This window comes from Diplotaxodon limnothrissa, linkage group LG7 (assembly GCF_057381915.1).
Source record: "Diplotaxodon limnothrissa isolate DT_005_m linkage group LG7, D_limnothrissa_male_GT1.1, whole genome shotgun sequence".
In the NCBI taxonomy this organism is placed as follows: Eukaryota; Metazoa; Chordata; class Actinopteri; order Cichliformes; family Cichlidae; genus Diplotaxodon; species Diplotaxodon limnothrissa.
This window is the reverse complement of record NC_140602.1, coordinates 33,976,892-34,000,388: the sequence shown is the minus strand read 5'-3', so window position 1 is coordinate 34,000,388 and position 23,497 is coordinate 33,976,892. Positions and strand designations below refer to the sequence as shown.

Below are 23,497 nucleotides of genomic sequence, written 5' to 3'. Positions count from 1 at the left end.
CCAGTGTATTTTTAGAGAATTTAAAATGAGTATTTTTTTTTTTTAATTGCACTAATCGGTTCTATAAATCATAACATTACTTGTCCTCACACTGCAACTGGAATCCTAATAGAAATATGTACAGTGTCGTTGTTTGATATTCCGTCCGCGTTTGAGACCAGAGTGACCAAAGAGTAGATAGACACATGAGCTAAAATTAAAATGAAGAGCACAGCTACCCTTGCCACTGCAAGTAAGTTAGCAAACAGCATCAGTGATGTTGACATCACCGATGTGTGCTGCAAACTATGAAGACCTCCTCTGGGTGGCTGTGATAATAAATAACTAAATGTATGACTCAGTTTTTTGGCTGATTTTGGTGAGAACAACTTCCAGTTCAGGGAGCCTTCGGCTCATTTTGTCAGCTATCCAGTATCCACAGTGAGCTTGGGAATGTGGTGGTGGGAGGTTTGACGAAGGACAGACCTTGTGTATGTGTGTGTGAATGTGATTACCTGGCATAAAGAAAGAGCTTGGGAAGCCAGCACTGGGAGGTTTGGAGGAGGGATAACCCGGTGAGTCCCTGTTGTAGTCGGCTGTGCTGGCAGACGGAGCGTACACCTGCAACAAACACAGAAACACATGACGTCAGGCAAAAATCAAACCTTCCATTCTCTCATTTTTCCTCACAGAGGCTCAGCAGGAGTTAGTCTCAGACATCATTTCCAGGAGGTTGTAACAGATGACTGACACTTCCCTCCTTCACTAAAACATCACCCTGGAATATCTGATTGAATGAACACAGCTTCCTGGGCTGCTGTGGGTCTTTGGCTGTGATTGTTAAACTGGGGGAAAAAATATGGAAGCTGTTCTGGAAACTTTGTGTAAATTACATGAATATTGGTTTCTGAACAATACAGGTCTGTTTTAGGTTTGCTTTGTGCAGGATTCATTAAAAAAACATGTAACACATTATATATAGATTTCATATTGTATGCATCCAAAATATAAAATAGTATATGTTTTCCATTCATCATGTTATCATTATGCTAGAAAAAGAGCATAATTTAAAACTTTTTTCTTTTTCAAGTTCTTGATCATTTTGAATCAGCATTTTCTTTCAGACTAAAGAAAGACACATTCAGGTGTTCATTTTATTAATGAATTAAGTTTTAATTAGATAATACCTCTGTTGGATTGCTTAACCTATAATTTAAGACAACTTGTAGCATAAAACAAACAAAAAAGATGATAACTGATAATCGTTCCAATGTTTCAAATCAATTACAGAAGAAGTATGATCGAGGTATGATCTTATTTTTAAACCAGTAAACCAGGTTAATTTTTATCATTCATAGCTTTGAAGCCATATTTTTTAAAATGTATTTTTTTATTATACTATGAACCAGAAAACTCCAATCTTTTAATTTAAACTAATTTTCTAGATTATGATTTTTTATTCATTTATTTATTTTACACAGGGTTTTAGTCATATGTCATTCAGAACCACATTCATAGAATATTTTATTCCTTTTTTGGAATGTTAATGGCATTTTCTAACTTGTGAAGCTCAACAAGACTTTAAAAACTTTATTAAAAACTTAACAAAGCAACAAAACTAAAGAATTTGAACACAGACTTCTCTTTATCTAATGGTTAGATTTATAGTAGTATAGTAAGGATACCAATTGGCACATATTTAGAAAGCAAAAACAAAATAATTGTTATTTACCCTAATTTAAAAATAATAATTTTAATGTAAGTAATCAACTGCAGAAGTTTTATGGTTATATTATTTACTTTTTTTTTTTTTAATATTCTGACTTTAAGATCTGTCAATCAATACCTTAAAACTACAGTGTCAATGATGCCAACTATCTGCAGAGTCCAACACAGATTTTCAGTCAGTTATCCTCTTAAACAACCAAATCAGTGCTTTTCTGTCCGTCTCCTCTCAGAGGGAGAGGAGCAGCAGTAGCAGCAGTCATGCAGCAAACATGCAGCAGCATGAGAGACCGCAAGTACAACCGGCAGCCTGTCATCACTCAAACAGGTGACGCTCTTCCTCAGCAACATAGCGTCTGAGTTTGGTCATACTATCAGCTGGGGGTCCCCACAGCATGCCTTTGTGTGTGTGTGTGTGTGTGTGTGTGTGTGTGTGTGTGTGTGTGTGTGCATAGCGTGCGAACACTCAGCCATTACGCTAGCTCGCGCTGCATGACGCAAAAACTGGAACAGCTGTTGAAAACAATCTTCTCCGATTCTGTCTTTCTCTCGTTGATTCCCATTAAAATGAAAAACCTCACTCCACAGCTACACCTAATCTACCTCGATCCCCAACCAAAGACACGGGTTGCTTTGTTAACTTTAGAGTATTTGCATATGGATGGAGCACAGATGTGGTAAAAACCAAATGTGATGATAAAACACAGAAGGAATAAAAAGAGAGAGATGAAACAAAAACACTTGGGGGCATTATAAAAAAAACATCATCTCACTTCCCACACTCCCCGAGAGAAATGATTAAAAACAGAAAACAGATTAAAACAGTTTCTTTTAAACAAAAACCTCATGATTTTTTTCTCTCACGTCACTGAAGGATTGTTAGTTTGGGAAAGCTTCTTATTTCTTCTACCTAGTCCACCCTAGATCCTCTGCACTCCTGCAGGTGAACAGTCTTTGCGGAGAACCAAGAAACTAACAAATGGTCAAATTTTTGCAACGCCTACCCAACTCTGAGGAGAGAAAGAGGCTTCCCCGTGTTTCCCTGTTTTGATTAACCTCTGTACATACAAGTGAGCGTCTCTGGTTCTCAGGGATGAGTTGAGGTCAAGATGGCCTTGCAGCAGGTTAATCAAAAACACAAACTGGGGGTATTTGTCTCATTTCATCCACGATGTGGACTTTGTGTTTCAAAACATCAGCTACGCTCAACGTGTTTTGACCTTTGTGGTTTGAAGTGTACTTCTTTTCCTTCTGATTTGATCCAACATCGCAGCTAAGGCTAGAGTCATACTTCTCTGGGGTTCATGGGAGTGTTTGTAGTTCATTGTTTGGAGTACATTTTCATCTCCCTGAGGAACCTGTATCCTTACAGAAGTCGAAACAACCACTCAGACTGCTCGAGTCTTTGAGGCGTGTGTTTATGCAAGCTTCTCCCTGGGCCTGTGGGACTTCTGGTTACCCAGAATATCTCCTTTACACAGGTCTTTGGAGACCCTGTATCAGAGAAACATCATTTCAGCTGAGCGTATAAGACAATGAGAAATGTTTCGTGAGGTGTTATAGTTGCATACATTCTGCATAGTATAATGCTTAATGGCAGCACATCAGGATTTTGAGGGCACAGTTATTCTTTATTTTTGGTTTATTGGTTCTCGATTGATCAATACACCTGCAGTTGTTTTGCCCACCAGGTATAAATACAAGCTCTTAAATTTAGTCCACTTACTTCCGCTGAGTTTTATTAATTGAATTGGACAGGTTGCCCAGTAGCATGACATCCAGTCGCACTCACATTCACACCTGTGTGCAATTTAGAATGACCAGTTTACCTAACCCCACTATTGCATGTGGATGGGGAATCTACGTCATATCTTACAACATAACCATAAACCCTTTTTAACAATACGCTGATAACCTGATGTGCACCTCTCTAGAAATGCAACTACACTTCGAATCACCGCATCCTGCAATGACTGAATAGTTTCAAAATAATTGATTTTTTAATTGATTAATAATAAAGTGATTTTACTGAAAGTGATTGATATTTAATCCCAAAGAAATTTAGAGAGAAATTTAAAAAAAAGTTTGTCTCAAGCTTTGCTGCTCTGAGACTTTATGAGTCTGAACTTAACACTGTAGCCACTTTAGTTGACAAGTAATAATAATAATAATAATAATAATAATAATAATAATGGATTGCATTTATATAGCGCTTTTCAAGACACCCAAAGCGCTTTACAATGCCACTATTCATTCACTCTCACATTCACACACTGGTGGATGAAAGCCACAGTTGTAGCCACAGCTGCCCTGGGGCAGACTGACAGAAGCGAGGCTGCCATATCGCGCCATCGGCCCCTCTGGCCAACACCAGTAGGTGGTAGGGTAAAGTGTCTTGCCCAAGGACACAACGACCAGGACAGACAGCACGGGGATCGAACCGGCGACCTTCCAGTTACAGAACCCCCTGAGCCACCGTTGATCTAAAACTATGTGAAATGTGACTGGTGTAAAAGTAAAAACAAAGTAAACGTTTTTAACTTCATGAAAGAAAATAGTTACAGAAAGACTGCAACACAGCGATGAACGGCATGACAGTCAGGATGTCAGAAGAGCACTGGGAACTGTGGGAATCGAATGCTGGGGTCAGGAAACACCCACCCATGAATAACCACACACACACACACGCACACACACACACACACACACACACACACACACACACACACACACACACACACACACACACACACTAACAAACTTCCAAATACACAAGCTCAAGCACACAGATAGAAGCTGCTAAGTCAGCTAGGAGAGGTCTGTACCTTCCCACAATGCACCTTGCACGAGTTTAAGGACCCAAATCCCCCAGTCCACACATACACAAAGACACACACACACACACACACACACACACACACACACACACACACCCCCACGGAATCTGTGGATGTCATTAGAGCTAAACTAAAATCCCCTTAAACTTCCTCTTCCTCCTCCTCTTCCCCTCTGAGAACAGAGTATGTGCTCTAATCATAAAACCACATTTATTGACCCAAAGCCTGTGCAAGAACACACACACACATACACAAACAGAAACACACACTCAAACACGCATGCTTGTGTCATTCCTGCTGAAAATATTCAGATTTATGTCTCATGCGGTGCAGGCATATTTTCCCATTGAATGCTGCTGTTAGACTGGTGACGAAAGAATGTGATTTGTACTGTATGTCTGTGTGTGTGTTAGAGACAGACAGCAACAGGTGCAGAGTGCGCTGAAGTCTGAAGAATGCAGAGGGACACAATAACAACCTCACTTCCAGCAGTCACACACACACAGACACACACACAGAAGCATCAGTATTCCCACAGTTAACCAGCAGACCTTGAGCCAATCAGAGAAAGCCTCAACTGTTATGTAATTTTACTGACCACAAACCACAGAAAATAATGCCAACCACAACAAAAACAGTTTGCATCCCATCAATAACCTTCATTTGGAGCTTTTTTTAAACCACTATTATGTAAACTGGGGGATATTCCCACAATTCATTGTTTTATGTCAAATACTTATTCTGCTCCAGTAGAAGCAGGTATGGAATAACTGTTGTGCTTTGGTATAAAGTAGAAACCAGTCACCCCGGGCTCTGTGTAAGAGAAAGACAAAAACTACAAAATCAATGATCTGGACCACAATAGAAAAAAATGGAAATGGTTCAAAGTTTGCTGTGGCATGACAGAAAAGAGCTATTTAGGAAACCTGCTGACAGTCCTGTTAGTGCTAAAAAAAATCCCACTGGAGCATCACTGCTTGAATATCAGTGTTTCACACAGAACTGGAGCAACCTACATACTTTGTGACAATAATACTCAGTGTAATGGCACTGATGATGTGCTGCCTTTACACTGAGTAACTCCAATGACAGTGGAAGAGGTAGCAGCATTTCCTGCAAGCAGCAGCGTGGGTGAGAGGTGGAAAGAACAAGGTCCACAGCACCAAATGCATGCCACGACAATGGAGTTGGAGTCCATGACCGTCAAAGGCAAGACACTCACTGGACTCATTGTTGTTGGTTTCAACAGCGGCCTTGTCAGGTTGTTGGAAACGCAAGGCAAGAGGTGCCAGGGAATTAGCAACCTTTGCTAACATACGTGATAAAAAAAAAAAAAACATTAAACATGGACATGAACCAAATAATGTCTGTAAAACTGAGATGTGTATCACCATGGAAATGTAAGAGAGATACACAAAAAACAGGAACCACTCAAAATAACATTTTAACCACAGAAACCAATGTAATCAGTTTCTTATCAAATCCAACACCAAAGCCGCACAAAAGTTAACTATTTTAGTAAAACAGGTCACTATCTGCTACTACCTGAAAAAAACAATCCTGTCTCCTAAAAATTATGTTCCTTTAAAACTAAGCATTTTCAATCATGTTTTTTTTTTTTTTTTTTTTTTTGGGCAAACATACAACCAAAACAACCAAAACATTCAAGATATGTACTCTGGCGAGGGTTAGCAGAAGCATGGGTCACAAGACTTTCACCTGAGAAAATGAGGTTTGATTAATGTGTGGGACCAGTTTGTTTCTCACTTGTCTTCTTTACTTTTAAGGTTTATTTTAACTTTGTTTTGTACAGACCCTTTCACATTTTTTCACATTAGAAACATCTCCTCCATTTTTGAGAAATCATGTTAACAACTGTCACCGCACTAGAGAGATGACTGAAAAGGAATTTCTGTAGAAAAGCAAGAGAACAAAGGTTGATTATATTCATGAGATGAAATCTGGGAGAAAATCTGATTCTCTTAAAACCTAATTGAAAATGTACTTTAGTTCTCTGGCAACAACATATTTAGTAGACAGGGCTGACACAAATCAGGACAAACAGTTCTCCATGCAGAGAGACACAACACATTCAGTGGTGCACAATGAAAAAAACCCCACAGAAACAAGAATATGGTGTAACTAAATCTACACTTAATCTAATCAGTTTTTTAAGTGTTTCTTTATCACAGTTTCCTGTGCGATAGTAGAGACGCAATCAACCTACTGGCATAAACCAGTTCCTAATACAAACCAGCAGAGCCAGATGTTTAAAGTGCTGATCAGTAGAACCCCTGACAGAATTCAGTAGAAGCGGTTGTGTAACGCCCGACGGGTTCGGAGAATCTTCACAGAACATGAAACATCACAGAATTCATCAAAGCTTTGTTCTGCAAAGCCCCCGGCAAAAACATGAGAGAATAAAGACACATTCCACTGAAAACCGATTCCTCATGGCGCTGACAACACACACACACACACACACACACACACACACACACACACAGAGAGAGAATGCACTCAGAGCAAAACAGCTGTGTAACTCGCTGACCTGAACCAAAGGTAGGAAGAAAGACAACCTAAACCACATTTTAACTCAAAATTAGCAAAGTTCACACGTTGTGTTGACAAGTCCTGCTTCGCTTCAGCATTCAGTTTAATCCTCATTCTGCAAACATACTTCAGGTGTAAGGCCTACATGTGAAGCATGCGTGGAGAACACGAGAAAACGACTGAAAGTGTAGATTTCATTCCAGTTACATGCCACATTAGCACTACAAACATACATTAGCACTACAATAAAAATGTAGTTACTGCCCACTGATTCTGGTGTCACTGAGTTTATAAATTTTGAAGTAAAGTTCTATGTGTTAAAGCCAACTGGAGCCATTTTGACATGTATATAAATAATCCAAGGCTAATCGACATTTAAGGAAAAAAATGCCAAAAGATGGCAAATTGAAATGTGAAATGTTAATATATTCATGTTTCATTCAACTAGCTGATTTACAGGATCATTTCAGTTCTAATTTAATGTAAAAATGTTACTACAAGCAAAAGATAATAATATAATAAGGAAAATAATAAATAATAAAATAAAAAATCCATATAAAGAGACTAAATACATTTAAAAGAAGAAATAAAGTGAAAATGTTACATAATGATCATGTAGGAAACATTTCTTTCTTCAGTTAGAACTTGTTGACAGAGATGGAAATGCTGTTGGGCCCTGGAGGATTTTGTGAGAAAGATCGAGTGAAGAAACAACAAATAGAAGAGAATGAAATGCAAAAAGTTGGAAGCCGATAAAAAGACAGTAAACGGAAACAAAAGAGAGAAAAATGCAAGGATGGTAAAGAAAGAAAGAAGCAGGAGGCTCTTTTGTCTTTGTTCAGTGTTTGATGCTTCTTCTCCCAGTTATTGTCTCCAAATGTGGGGAGCATCTGTTCAGCCTCCCTGTGTCAGCCTCTGCTCTGACTGAAAAAGAAGAGGAGAAGGAGCTTCTCCTGCTTCACAATCACATTTTGATAACTAGTAGGAAACTCAGACAGCACACCCTCTTTCAAGGCCAGCACCAAGGTTGAGTTGTACTTCTAAAGAAAGTTACCAGAACGTAACCACACATCATGCTCTCATCATCAGATTCATTAATTGCATAAACTTCCATCTTCTACCTCACAGAGAAACTAGCATGTATGCTGTTTACCATGTTCACTATCTCATTTAAGCATATTAGCATGCCAATATTTGCTGATTAGCACACAAACTATATCTAAAACTAAACTAAAATGGAGAACAAATGCAAACTGACTTCATGACAATAATTCATTATATTTTAAGGACCTCACTAAAAACACCCAACACTAATTTTCAAACTGAGCAGGGGATTGGAAGCCTGAGCTTTTATCAAGTAACTTGAGCTACTACTGCCTTTATATGGGGCATATGCTAACTTGTGCAACCATAACTGTTTAAAGCATTCATCTGTCAGTTAAACTTAATTTTTGATCTTTCGATGTTGTGTTTGGTGTTGTTTGGTTTTGATGCAGCAGTTTCTCAATCCAAAGAGTTTTCTTATATAAGCGAAAATAAAGTAACCTTAAGTTTATGTTTCACTTTGACTTTCCAATGACACTATACAAAAAAGTCAGAAAAACACCAAAATCAACAAGACATCATCTGGGGATCATAAAAGCATGCAGAAAAATTTGTACCAATCTGTCAAGCAGATGTCGAGATATCTGTCACGGGGGCAGTAAGGCCACAAATCCTAAGAATTTATCCTCTGAGGACCTTAAATGCAAAGATTTTCATTGCAATCTATATGTGAGTTCTTCACAGCTTTGGATATGAGCCACAGATACTTAGGTTGATGGATGCATTAAAGTGTTGAACCATAACATGTCCTATCTCCAGTCATTGGTGGGGGTTTTTAACCACGACCACAATCTCCAACCTAAAAAAGACATTACTGCATGGATACGCCTGGCATAAGTTTTGTTGAGAGTCCAAGTCCAAAAGAGTGAAAACACCTATGTGGGTGTCAACATGCAACGGTGTGAATTGTTCACACTAAGACATTGGACGCACCACAAAAAAAAAAAATTGCCACCTATTTTGTGCCCTGGATGTACCGTATATTTGCTTTTCCTGATCCAACACTGTAACTGTTGTTAGTCATTTAAATAGTAGTATAAGGCGAGATGTGCAGAAAGATATTGTTATATGAATATGATATTAGTACAACCTGTCTAGTGCAGTGGTTGTTGATGGAGCCAGGTATAGTAGGGTGAAAGGCGGGATACATCCTGGACAGATCGCCAGGGCTAACACAGGGAGACAGACTCACATTCACACCTATGGAAGAGGACTTCTTTTCAAAATTATTGAAACTATTTTGTGTAAGTGATGGTAAAAGTACACCAGACTTATTTATGTTGTTCAGCCATAATAAAAGAGCTTTGCCTGTTGCTGTCAAAGGGTCAACGTCGTGTTTCTACTGCACAGGTTTTAAAAAAGGGAAAAAAATTCCCGGCTTTTCTGTCCTCTCTCTCTCTGCCTCTCAGTATCCATCTATCCCTCTCTTTCTCTCTCTCTCTCTCTCTCACACACACACACACACACACACACACAGAGTTTACCACGCTTCATCCAAAGCAGATGTGCTGGAATGTGAACACTCAAAGGAGCAGTCACGAAACCTCTTGACAGACACACACACACACACACACACACACACACACAAACTCACTCTCTCTCTCGCACACACACACACACACACACACACACACACAGTCGGCTGCACCTGTGCCTTTCCAGTTTTTTTCTCTCTTTGTTTCCCCCTCCCCCTCCTCCTCACTGTCCTCTGCCTCTCTCGTTTCTAACAGGCTGGTTTCACTTTCATCTCGTCTTTATTCACCTTCACACAAACAGTTTAACACTGCAGGAAGCAGAAACGGAGGAGATATGCTGCAAAGGCTCCAAACAAAAGGAAAACAATACAAATAATCTGAATGATCAGTGAAATCACTGACCATGTTGAACATTTCCCAAAGGGGATTTTTTTTTTTTTTTTTTTTTTTTTTTTTTTACATATTATTAGTATTAGCTTTATTCCCAGCAAAGTAAAGCGGTCCTCTAGCCCTCCCCCTTCCACCTGTAGATGTCACCCCCCCGTCTCCCCCTCCTCTTAATTTACCGTTCGCGCCGCCACACTCTGAGGCCATCCGGAGGCAGACGTGGGAAAGCAAATCAAATGCACCACAGACGGATCAAACATTTAATTTTTTAGTGAGACGGGGGGTGTTTCTGTTTTTTAGATGTATTTTTATAGCGGAGATCTGAGCTGCGGCCTCGGAATCCTCTGAAGGTTAATTATGTTCCTGATTCAAAACACATGGAGGGAAAAAGTATGCGTGTGTGTGTGTATGTGCGTGAGAGAGAGAGAGAAAGCGGAAGGAAATCCCACCCACACCTCCGAGCCGAGCCCTTTATTCTACCAACCTGCAATTGCACTAATGTGAACCAGATGTACGCACACACACACAAACGCACACACACTCTGGCCGCCTAATTGACTCCATATGATGAAGAAGAAGCGAGCGGGAGAAAGGAAAGAGAGAGCGTTGGAAAGAAAATGCACAAATTCAAAGAACGTGAAATAAAGAGGGAGATTAAGAAATACTATCAAGCAGTAGGGGGTCGAGTGAGTTGGAAAATGAAGCCAAAGGAGGAAATGGAAAAAAAATATGCAGTGCCTCTAGTGGCCACTTGAGGCTGGCTCCAAAAAAGAGTCAGTCCCTGCAGACTGCCAAGCCTAAAATGTCCATTTACAACTTTCAACTTTCAAAAAAGTTTATCTCTCTATAGCTAATTATGCTGTTTGTAATAGGTGTACTGGAATGAATTATTTAATAAATAACATGCTAAAACTTTATTAATGCCTAAAGTTAGCAGCATGGGCACCACACTGACAGGTGTTGACACAGACAGCTGCAGCGACTAGCTGTCCACTTTCCACATCTCACTTAATTGGAGTCACTATCCTGGAACTTTGCTGTGGTGATAACTGCTTCAGCTTTGGTCACTAGCGTGTTATTTGTATGTTACTTAGCGCTAATTAGCAGGTATCTGTGTCTATGCTTTAGCTGATAACACTCCACACTATTGCCCAAATATAACATACATAAAACTACAATTCAGGAACTAAAAGGTTTGCACTGCGGCTTCAAGACAGGGCTTCACAAACAAGTATGTGATGTCATTATGGTTTGTCATCTTTTATATACATTCTATGAAAAGATACAATAAAAGACAAAATGCAAGTGAAAGAATGAGAAATAACCATTTAAAATAAAGCATGGACACATAAATATTTTTTTAACTTTAACATAAGTAATGTTTAAAAAAAAAGAGAGCCACAGACAGACAGAAAACAAGTGATAGAAAGACGGATGACAAAGAGAGAGCACACACTCACACATCTGCAAAAATACTTGGGTGTAATTGAAAACATGCGGAGTCTCCACACACTCGCAGTGAGTTTCACGGACCGAAACACATTCTTCAACTTACTTGTAACACACACACTCTCACATGCTCCCTGTGGAGCTCAGGCTTCCTGTGGCTTGATTAGAGCCCCCTATGTGAAGACAAGTGGACTCAGCATGTGTGTGTGTGCTTTAGCGTGGTGCACCTGTGACTGAAGGGGGGTCGAGTTACTCAGACAGAAAACACTGGGGGGCCGGACAAAGAGAGAGGTGTGTGACACATGAGTGAGTGTGAGCGGCTGGGACATTTTTTTGCATTAAAAAAAAGAAGAAGAAGAGAAGTGTGCATATGACCATGTGAGAACAGGAAAATGTGTGTGCGCGTGTGTGTTCAGAACAACACTTCAAGGAGGAAAAAGGCGATTTAGGACTTCCTCGTGCACAAATTTGTGCCATTTTTCTTTTCATACATCAAATGAAGTTTCCATTGGTTCTAATGGAAAACCTATTCTCCTCTCCTCTCAGGCAGCAGACTGTTTATCTATTATTTACCAGCTTTCTCCCTCAGCAGTAACCCAGTTAGCAGCTCTTCTTCTCATCAGCTTCAGCTACAAGAGTTTCACTGCACCTACACATTGCTATTTCACTGGTTTTTACTGGTTTCTGACCCTTTTTTTCTACACCAAAGCTGTTAGTGAGTCAAGCTGCTGAATCAGGCTTCACCATCAGAAGGAAACAAAGGATGTTTATCCCTTTATTCACTTCTAGTCCCGCTGGTTTTCTAAAACCTGATTACTTGAATGTTTCGATTTTAAAATGATTCATGTTATAGTGCCAATAACCTTCGTGAATCACAAAAAAACAGTGTGAAAGAAAAAAGACAGCGAGAGGAGGAGAAATGAAAGTAAATATCAGAGAGACTTCGGGAAGCTGCATCTGCGCAAACAGAAAGAAAGAAAAAAGTGAAACAGCGAATGAAAGAAAAACAAACAAATCAGTAAAAGGAAAGTAAAGAAAAGAAGCAGAAAACGAGAAAAAGATGAAGCAGGCGGTCCAGTTGTGTGGCATGTTTACAATGCGGCCTGTAAATGAATTCAAGATGGCGCCTGGTCTCGCCAGGAGCCACAACATCAAAGAGTCAGACAGCCAGTGAAGTCACAGCACTTTAATTGACCACTAATTACCCCGAATTAGCTCCAGGACCGTGTGTTTTTTAGGGATCTCGTCTATATGTATATTAGTTTGGACTGCGTGTGCAAATAGTACAACATATATGGCACCTATTCTATTTTAGGGTATGCTCTTCTTTTTCCATCCATCCATCCCAATAAAAGGGGCCGTCTTTTGAGAGAAAATCTGCCTGCAGTCAGTTTCCCGTCTGTGATGTGCAGTCACCTGGCAACTTGATATTTCCCACAGCCCGAGTTCACATCTTCAACTCTCTGTTTTACTGGACCAACAGTTATCCAAAGTTTTTTTTCTGCTCTACTCTGGCAAATAACAATGAAATGCATCAAATTTTGATAGTTTAGAAGCTAAAAAGAGAAACTAACTGAAGAAGGCGAGTTGCAACTATAGTTCAGTTAAAAAGTTTTTAAGGACTATTCAGTCAAGTCCCTCCATGAATGAGCAGAACCACCTTTAGCAGCAGTATCTTGGAGAAACTGTTTTCTGAATGAGTTTATCAGTCTCTCACATTAATGTGGAGAACTTTTGGGCCACTCTTCTTTTAAACGTTTCTTCACTTCATTGTGGTTTGTAGGTAGTTGTTAACTCACAGCTCTCTTTAAGTCCTGCCACAGCATTTCACTGAAGTCTGGATCTGACTGGATCTTCTTTCCTTTTTTATTCTGTTGCAGACTTGCTGCTGTGACTTTGGCCTGTTCCATGACCCAGTTTTTAGCTGTCAGACAGATGGCCTCACGTTTGACTCTAGAATACTTTGGTAAACACAGGAGTTGCTGGTTGACCTCATGACTGCAAGGTGCCCAGGTCGTCCTCACCCCTCCACCACCGTGCTGACAGTTTGTGCTGTGTTTGGTTTTCGTCAAACATGCTCCTGTGCATTATTTCCAAGCATCGCCACTTTGGTCTCGTCTGTCCAAAGAACATTGCTCAAAAAGTCTTGTGGTTTGCTCAGATGTAACTTAACAAACCTAAACTGTGCTACTATGTTCTTTTTAGAGAAAAGGAGCTTTCTAGAGGCAGCTCTTCCAAACAAGCCATTGTTCGGTCTTTTTCCAATTGTAGCAAGTATAACTCTTAAAACTATCCTCATAAAAATGTAACAAAACAAAGAGAAATGAACCAAGAGTATAATTCAGGCTTTACTGAGCCTTTGCAACAGAAGAAATCTTTGCCAGCAGCCCCCCTCACACTACTCCTGGGCATCAATCACACAGTGAAGCAATGCAGAGAGAAAATTGAGAGGCTGAACCAGGATGATAAGAAAAAAAAAAGACCACATCAAGAGATGACGTTACATTGAAGTGATTATATCACCTTAGAGTTTCTGTTAGCTGTACAAATGCAAACTAACCATTATGCTAGGAAAGTGTGCAGTTCTATGAGACCTTGCAAGGAGGGAATTACTAGGTAGTCCCCAAAATTGTTTGGCCCAAAAGTGGCGAATAAAGGCCAGAGAAAGATGACTGACTTGATAAATCAGTGCAGTCTAGATCAAAGATCGATGCTGCTGCTTGTGCGCTTGGTTTATTTGTTTCTGTTTCATCCGTTTGATCCGTACTGATCTGAGTCTCTGAAACGCATCAAACTAATACTCTGAGCGTGCATGTGTATCGCAACCTTTCTTTTTCCCAGCAAATTGAGTAAGCTCTTCTCATCACACATGTACACGCACACACACGCACACCACACACACAGAATGATTCAGTGATGGGGGAATATGGAGGCTCATAGCGAACATAATGTGGCTTTATAATGTCCCCCCTGACACAGGAAATAGCCAGAAGTCTGGGACTGAGTGTCTGTGTGTGTAGCTTTGAGTTGAGAAATCCCATCAGAGGAAGGAAATAACAAATCGCACTGTGGCTTTTCTGTGCACCTAGGGCTCCATAACTGCATGTGCACACTCTCACACACACACACACACTAGCGGTGGTGTGTCCTCACCAATATTTATCAGATGAAAAAGGCATATTTTCATATCCTTTTCTAAGCAAAGCAATGACTTTCATGACATTTTCAACATTAAATTATTCTTTTATTCAAATCAGCATTATTATTGTTGTAAACCCCCCCCCCCCCCGCCATGCTGACCCATCTGTTAAGTTTAAGATATGACGTTAAGGTTTGGTTACAATCTGATCGACTGGCAGGCACACTAGAGAAATATACATCAAAAACTGTTGTCAGATTTAGAATGAGGCACATTAAATCATATTATTTTAACTAGCTCGAGAAGTGTCAGATTATTATAGACATCTATAAGAAAATGATCCTACTGCTCACTGGATTCATGACCCCAATAAAGACTTTCCTGATGAGTTCATGATCTCACTCTGTAGTTTCAAGTTTCACTGAGGACCACATGATCTTTATTCTTCTAAGGTACGGCCCTCATTTAGAGGAAATAGACAATAACGCAATGTGTGAATGACATAAAGGGTAACTTATGGTTGACAATTTGCTACCATATGCAATGTCTTCCATATTGTCAGGTCTAACTTCAAAACAGTTTGAGTTATATTGGCAATATAGCATCAGAAAAATGATATTTGAGCCAAAAATTGCTTTATAAACTGGACAAAAAGCAGGAGGAAAAAGTGATAAATTGCCTGCTTTTAAATTCAAAAACTAATCTTTTTTCATTTCATGTCACTCATCAGAGAAGAGAGTGGGAATGATAAAAGACTGAAGAGGAATAAAAATGAAATAAACTGTAGCGGATAAGAGGCACTCATTAATCTACAATCCGACCTCATTCTTCTCACTCTTCTTAAATCAACACGCTTCAAAGAAACACTCCTTAATCTCAAGAGCGCTACTACACTGGATATTACGTTCATCTTCGCCTTTAGAAGCTCTGCAGACAAAAGGCTGAAGAATGCCACCTGACCCAAAGGTTCCTGTGCGTCAGCTGTGTACAGGGCTCATCTTGGTTGAAACATACTTTGAGATGCAAACAACTTTACAAATAATCACAACCAGAACCAACTGTTGTGCAGTAAATCTGGAGCATTTGGGTACCTGAGGGAGTGGTGCCCTGAAGCTGTTTCCAGGGTTCTTGTTGGAATAAATGATCTTTAGAAATTCATTTTCATGCTTTAATCCTGCCTGGCCTGAAGGGCTCAAAGTCAGCTTTTACATTTCCAACTTTGAACGTGTTTTCAACGTCGCTGCTGCAACACTAAGTAATGAAAGGTAATAATGACTATATCTGCCGTTTCAGAAATGCTCTCTTTCCTCCTTATCTATAGCATGTAAATTAGTTCAGGTGTGTTTGAGTGCGTGCTTTTCCCATCTGTGCAAGTGAGTAACAAGGTGGTTTTTATGTGTGCACGCAAAGTGTCTGCGTATGTGTGTTGGCGTGCAGGTTTTCAGGCCAGAGAACAAAAGCATTTCTCCACAGGTGATGGCTCTTTACGAGTCTCTTCCACACTCATTTTATTAACCGCCCATTTTCCTTTCAACCACCCGGACGTTTTCTTTTTCTTTTTTTTTCTGGCAAAGTCATCACACAGACGTTTTTCTCCCCCTCACTCCTTTTCACCAATTTCCTTTGATTTAATTACTGCCACATGCTGCCGACTGCCAGCGATCGTTAGCAAGAGATCCACCTCCACCAACGCGGAGTCCTGACAGGGAAAAGATGCAGAAAACACACGGAAATTTAAAAAAACACACTTCAGTGCAAACACTCGCACACAAGCAGAGGCCTGGTCAAGATAACAGAGGCAGAAACAGGGGAGGACTCACTCTGTCTAGGTTATTTAGAAGCTAAAGTGGATTTTGGGGCGATCGTGGCTCAAGAGTTGGGAGTTCGCCTTGTAATCGGAAGATTGCTGGTTCGAGCCCCGGCTTGGACAGTCTCGGTCGTTGTGTCCTTGGGCAAGACACTTCACCCGTTGCCTACTGGTGGTGGTCAGAGGGCCCGGTGGCGCCAGTGTCCGGCAGTCTCGCCTCTGTCAGTGCGCCCCAGGGTGGCTATGGCTACAATGTAGTTTGCCATCACCAGTGTGTGAATGGGTAGATGACTGAATGTGTAAAGCGCTATACAAATACAGGCCATTTACCATTTATTTTGAATCAGGTGCACCTACTGATCAAGCAATTTCTCTAATGCTTAAAAAAAGAATCAAATTCCTCAATTTGTACACATTTGCTGTGATTTTGAAAGCCTACAGAGAATGAAGCAAGACCCAGCTGAGTACGGCTCATCTCTTTATCCAAAGTGTCAACTGGCACTATAACAGTGGCACATGAGAGAAGCCTTCAAGGTTTTCTGTCAGACAGGCAAGGTTGTATTTTAACCCAAATCGCTTTGCTAAACCTTTTGTTTCCAAGCTGTGACTGAGAAATGAAATAATATGAAAGAAAATTAAGCCAATTTGTGCCAGAAAACCCTGCAGTTAAAAGTCTCCCTAGTAGCAGGATATGTTAGATGCTGTTTACTCAAGGGATTTGAATATAATATGGTGCTGCTATGGAAAACTATGAAAGCAAGCAAGCAAGAAAGGAAGAAAGTGTTCTTTGTTTAAGGAGGAAGGTAGAGAAAACGATGAGAGATGACAAGAAGTTGGTATTGAGCCATTTGGCTGTCTGACAGCTAATTAAGAGGTTTTATAAATAATCAATTGATGAAGTAATTAACAACAGTCTCCAAGTTTCAGATGCACACGACAAACAGCAGAAAGAGAATGTGCTCATCCATTAAACATCTTGAATTTGTACACTTGGGAAAGGCTGCCGGTTTAATTCCTGGACTGTCCAGAATCCAAAACAGCAGCACTTGTCCCTAAAGGATCCAAGGATTGTGTTTATTTCTAGCTTTATTACCCAAAAGCACTTTACATTTGGCCTCAGCGCGATTAACCTACTCCACCTCCCGAGCCACAACTGCTCTCACCTCATTACCCTGACTGGGTAACACAGCCAAGAAGAAATAAAAGTCATGTTTTCTAAGTTTGAAAGCATGCACTGAAAAAAATCCCATTATGCCTTACAGCTATGTGGGGTAAAAACTAAGTGCTTACATTTTAGCACAGATATCCACTTTTGTAATAAATTTGAGCATAGACAGGAGAGGACGCCATCACTCGTCTCTTGCAGTTTGTAGTTGGAAAAACAATCATTGTGCAGCGTTACTGCAGATACCCTGTTAGTTCTCAAGGGCAGACTTTGACCAGACTCAAATGCTTCTTCAACAATCAAGTATTTTTTCTCTTGTGTTGGTCACTTTAAAGCAAATAAATAAATACATAGCATGTTAAGTCCAGTATTTACTATCCTAACCACAACTGACACTTTTACAGTCAAACACAATTAATTAATCTAATTAACTGTCTGGGACTCAGCATAGTGGGTTGTCTGTGGGGTGGGCGATATAGCCTCAAAATTATATGATGACGTGTCAAGATATGTTTGAGATGATGATATTTCTGACAATATAGAAAAAAATGTCATCAGTGTGTTCATCCTTCTTTTCCAATGAGCTACTGGCATTGATGACACATTTCAAGTATGAATCTACTGAAACAATGTATGAGCTACATTGTAATGTAACAGCAGCATTATAGAACAATAGCAGTGACACATCATAAGACAAATGTAAGCATAAAAGTAGGCTAGGTAGCTTTAAATTAGCAATACTTAACAATAGCTTATTTTACAATACCTACTGTGTTGTATCTCATTGAGAGCCTGCATAATTCAGTCACACAATAAACTAAAAAATATTTTCTTTCTGGGGTGTTGTAGTTGAGCTTTATGAAAGTCCTGCTTTTCCACAATTTAACCGCAGGAGTAATTTCCATCCACCATTTGCTCTTCCTGTTATACGGCGAGCAACTAGCGAGTATGGCGGCTCTCTATGGAGTCATTTGTTTACATTTGGGTTGCACATCACTAGCTGCTAGCATCCCCTCGTTTGAAGCCTGACAGACTCAACAGTGTTTTTGCCTTGAGTCGCCAAATACGAGTTTCATTTCCACTTTTAGCGGGAGCATGGCGTTGTTATAGCAATGATATTGTGATATGACAATTTTATATCAAACAGAAATCATGATATGACAACCCCTAGTAGGCAGTCTTGTCGTCAGAAGATATTCAGAGCCAGCAAGCCATTTAAATCGGGGTATACCTGCATTTCGTCTAAACGTGAGTCCCAAGAAGTACTTTTGTTGAACCCAGTGGTACAAAAGAACCGATGGATAAAAGTGACCTAGAGATGTGGTTTTTGTCTCTTTAATGTCCACCATTACTGAGTCTACAAGGATTTCATCTACCACTGATTCCTAGTCACCTAATCATTCAACCCCCCCAGTTCTGTGTTATTTTCCATGCACTGACTTTTTGGGCGCAGATATGTGAATCACCATTTTTGGAATTATCTTTGTTTTCCGTCTGTCTCGTCACTGTGGGGAAAAAATCCAGCTCCTCATGAGTCGTAGGAGTACTTGAACAAAACCCCAGCCATAAACTGTTCAGACTGCTTCCATCAGGAAGGAGGTTCTGCAGCATCCGGTCCCGTACCAGCAGACTGAGAGACAGCTTTTTCCATCAGGCCATCAGACTGCTGAACACGTCATAGACACCTCAGCTTCACTACTGGAACTTCAACATTATGCACTCCACACTGTATATAAATGCCACTTGTTTTGCACATATTCAACTCTGTATATTTTATATATTTTATTATTATTATTATTATTATTTTATTTTTTTACTATTTAATTTGTAAAAATGTGTATACACACACACACACACACACACACACACACACACACACGTAGGAAAATATTTAGTATACACATCCAGAAATGCATACACTATTATATATTGTACATATATTTATTAGTTTCAGGTTGGCCATTCTTGTATTTTGCTCGTTTGTGTTGTTGTGTTTGCACATCTCTGTTGCTTGTGGGGCTCGCACACAAGAATTTCACTCGCATGTGCTGTGCCAGTGTGCCTGCACATGTGATGTGACAATAAAAAGTGATTTGATTTGATTTGCTTCATGGTGTTCAGAATGCTTTATATTTTAAGGATTTAAGTTTATGGCATATTATCAGAAAAACCCCAACAGAAACATCAGCCAAAGGAGTTATACGACTGTTTAGAGAAGACTCTCTTGTCGTGTCTGAACCTGGATCTGTAATACTTTTTTAGGAAGATCAAACTGGAGCAAATTAGAAACTTTGTAACCCATTTTCACAAATACTTCTCAAAGTGAAATAAGAAGAATATATCAAAATTTATCCAGATGCAGACATCCTTCTGGATTGCTCGGTTCACGTATCATATCGATGGAATTTTAGCTTTAATGGGAATACATTTTACCCCTCAGCTCTATCAAACCCCAGGCTTAAAACCACTGCTCTGTGATGATAGTCACATAAAAAAGATGTAGGAGAAAAAAAAAAGGTCAAAACAGGTCAAAAACTCTTCATTAAAAAAACAAAAACAAAAGGAAAGAGCGAGGAAAAAGAGACGTAGATAGGAGTGAAAATTGTCATTGGTTGTTTGCTCCCACCATGACAAACACACTCATCACACAAGCACATACAAATGTGTTCTCTCAGCTGGCACGGTGGCAGCCAGCCCGACAGCCAATCAAAATGCCCGTTACAGGGCACGCAGCCAATAAGACCTCTGCTCTCCACAGCAGCCAAGCTGTCAGGGTGAGAACAAGTGTGTAGGAGGCAGCAAGCGTGTGTGTATGTGACTGTACACACACGGACACACACGGTCGCTGCTCTGATCGTGCTGTCAGTCACTCTTCTTTCTCTGCTGTTTTCAATTGTATTTTAATTTTTTTCCTGCAATGTAATTTTTTCCCCCTTCACTTGCTTTAAATTCCATTTCTATTTCGTGTTTAGCTTTTGCAATTTTTTTTGTTTGGTCTTTCGTAACCTGGCGTCCATCCACACTGTGAACCTGTTCCTGCAACTAAAGCTTCATAAATAAATAATCATTGTGTAAATAAATTAAACTCATGACACATACAGCCGTAAAGGTCATGAGCTCAACACGTGTGGACACACACGGGACGTCCAGTGTCTGTAAACAACAAAGTCTGTTGCAAAATACAGACAGATGTAGAGCAACAGAAGAGTTCCCCTCTTAAAACAGGACTGGTTTGTGTTCAGATGATTTACAAATGCATGTGGGTAAATTGGGTCTGGTGTGTGTGTGTGTTCACCGTCTTCTTCACCTCCTCTAAGATGGCTGCCATGCAATTTTATTCAGATTTGCGGATTCCAAGTCTGCAAGTTGGAGCGTTACAAGACGACCAACGTCACTGAGGCAACGCGCCGGCAGGCACCTAAACCGAGCCAAAAGCTAAGATGGCTTCCGTGGCATGTTAATTATTGAAGAGGGTGCAGACGGAGAGTTGGGTGCAGCAAGCACGGCTGCTGGTGGGATGCTGGGTCATAGCGATCCCGTTGCTATGGTGATGCAAGCTGGCGACGGGCATCAAGGTCTCATCTCGGCGTAACATGGTAACCAGAGGACCGGGCGCACGCTCCAAACCAAACCGACCGCTTAAGATGGCTGCCGCAGGAAAAATCAATTTACCTGCTGATTCACGTCGAGCCTTTCACAAATATACAGAACTCTTCACTGCCACATGTAACCAACCAGATAAAACCAGACTGTAGTTTATTACAGGAGGAAAATTAAAGGATAGTTAAAATAGCTAAAAGGAAACTGTAGCTTGTTACATGAAAGCAAAATTAAAAATGCATAGTTTGTAGATAAAACTAAATTACACTTTATCAGGTAAAAAGCAAAACTTGGTTGGTTTTATCAAACAGAACAAAGTTTCAACTTTCAAAGAACAGTTTTAATGCAGTTAAAATGCAGCAAAAAACAATAAGTAGTTCATGAGAGGGGAAAAAAATTACAATAAATTTTAAAGTTTAAATGTATACTGATACGTATGTTGCAATTAAAGTGTAGCTTATAAAGCTGAATTAAATCCATCAGGCAAAAATAGAATGTAGCTAAAACTAAACATTTACTGTATATTAAAGTGTAGCTTTGAAGGTTCAAGTGAAAACTTTATTATAAAAAAGGCCATTTAACTCATTCACTGCCAATGGCTGGCAGTGAATGAGTTAAGCTTACTGTATAAGAGAAAATCAAAGTGCCGTTCATGAAGTAAAGACAAACATAGCGGGCAATGTATTAGAGAAAAAACAAGCCGTAGTAGTTTATTCTAAACAAGCAGACCATGTTCCTGATAAAAAGCCCACCATAGTGTAGCAGAACAAAACCAGGTTATGAAAAATGAAAAAGCAGAACAGATGTTTGTGATTTCGATTTTCAAGACTATTTTCAAGACAAGTTAATGGCTAAAGACAACGTAAAAGATACTTTGTAACATTTAGATTTGTAATGTAGACCATTGGTGACACAGATGAGGCCAACTGAAAGTGCCTTTAATTTCTCAGTTACTTCGTTTTGGCTCATTTACATTTTGCAGACAGCATCATGGCTTTTTAAAACAACTGAGTGAGCTTCGACTTCTGGTGTAGATCTTTAGGGTCAGAGAGTCATTTTAATTTTTAATCATCCAAATAAAAAACATGTCTGTCTCGGAGTCAGAGCGTGCTCAAAATCTGTAAAATACACCTGTTTTGCTGTTTATTTTCCCCAACATTATAAATTTACAGTAAAAGCAGCAACAGTTTGAGCGAGCGAGAGCACTGAAGCACTAAACAGCTACATTAACACACTTAATCCTTCATCGTCATCATTCGGGGCTACGGGGATTTTAACCCATGACCTCTTCATGCAGAGAGAGGCTGTGCAGCCATTAGAGTTACATCGCTGGATCTTTTCATCTTGATACCATGATGAGGACTAACTTTAAAGGCATTTCTGCTGGGCTTGATTTCTGATAGTTCAGAAATTTGCTTAAGATCTATTTGAATGTTTCCTCATGTTTGCTAAGTCTACAAAAAATAATGATAAATCAACTATGACAGCAAGTTTGTGTTGAACAGATCACGGAAGATAAGCCTGTGCTTTCCACACAGATGGGTTGTTTTGCGTAACAGCAAATAACCTACAAAGAATGCAGACTTTAAAATCTAATTAAGAGTGTTAAAAAACACAAGTTGGAAATGATCAAACACAACACACAGTATGCAAAATGTAGCTAAAAGAAGACCTCAGCGTCCCACCGGTGGTACAGTCAGTTAATGGAAAATGTTTTCTGAACTTATGTCATCTGATCTAAATTTGTACATCCTTCTCTGCAAAGATTTATCAGAATCCAACAGTTTCAAACCACTTTACTTCTATTTGATCCCAGTTCAAAGCCCCTCCCCCCAAAAAGAGGACATTAAAGCTGATGTAGAAAATATTTGAGAGAAAAGAGAAACATTAAATCGGTCAATAGAAGCCCAAGGATGCAGACCGCTCAGTGCTCTACTTTCTGCAGCGATTTTATGGCTTCCAAGAGCCTGACAGTTTAAATCAAGCGCACCTTACTTGCTTCAAACGAAGTGGATGGTTCCTCTGAACATCTGATTCTGATCCTGCTCAGCCTGGTGATCCATAAAAATGTTAATAGGGATTAGAGTCCTGGCCTCCTGTGTGGACTGACTCACTGCACTCTGGTCCTGTTTCCACGGAGGCCTTTAAACCCATGTCGGCTCAGAGTCATCTTATTTATCAGTCTGTCTGGGGCTAAAGAAATAATGGAAAATTACAGCCACGCAGCGCTGGACAAAACACACTCATGATTTAGCTATTCTTAGTCAGCACTGACAG

The 23,497-nt window shown here is 39.9% G+C and overlaps 1 protein-coding gene across 4 annotated transcripts in view; it reads right to left on the bottom strand.

Moving 5' to 3' along the window:
- Positions 1-23,497, bottom strand: part of tcf4 (transcription factor 4) — a 255,612-nt gene that overhangs the window by 41,562 nt on the left and 190,553 nt on the right. For all 4 annotated transcript variants that reach the window (XM_085359625.1, XM_085359626.1, XM_085359623.1 and 1 more), the window contains one exon: positions 495-600. In XM_085359625.1, coding sequence (XP_085215751.1) covers positions 495-600 — 106 coding nt within the window. The remainder of the gene's footprint in view (positions 1-494; positions 601-23,497) is intronic.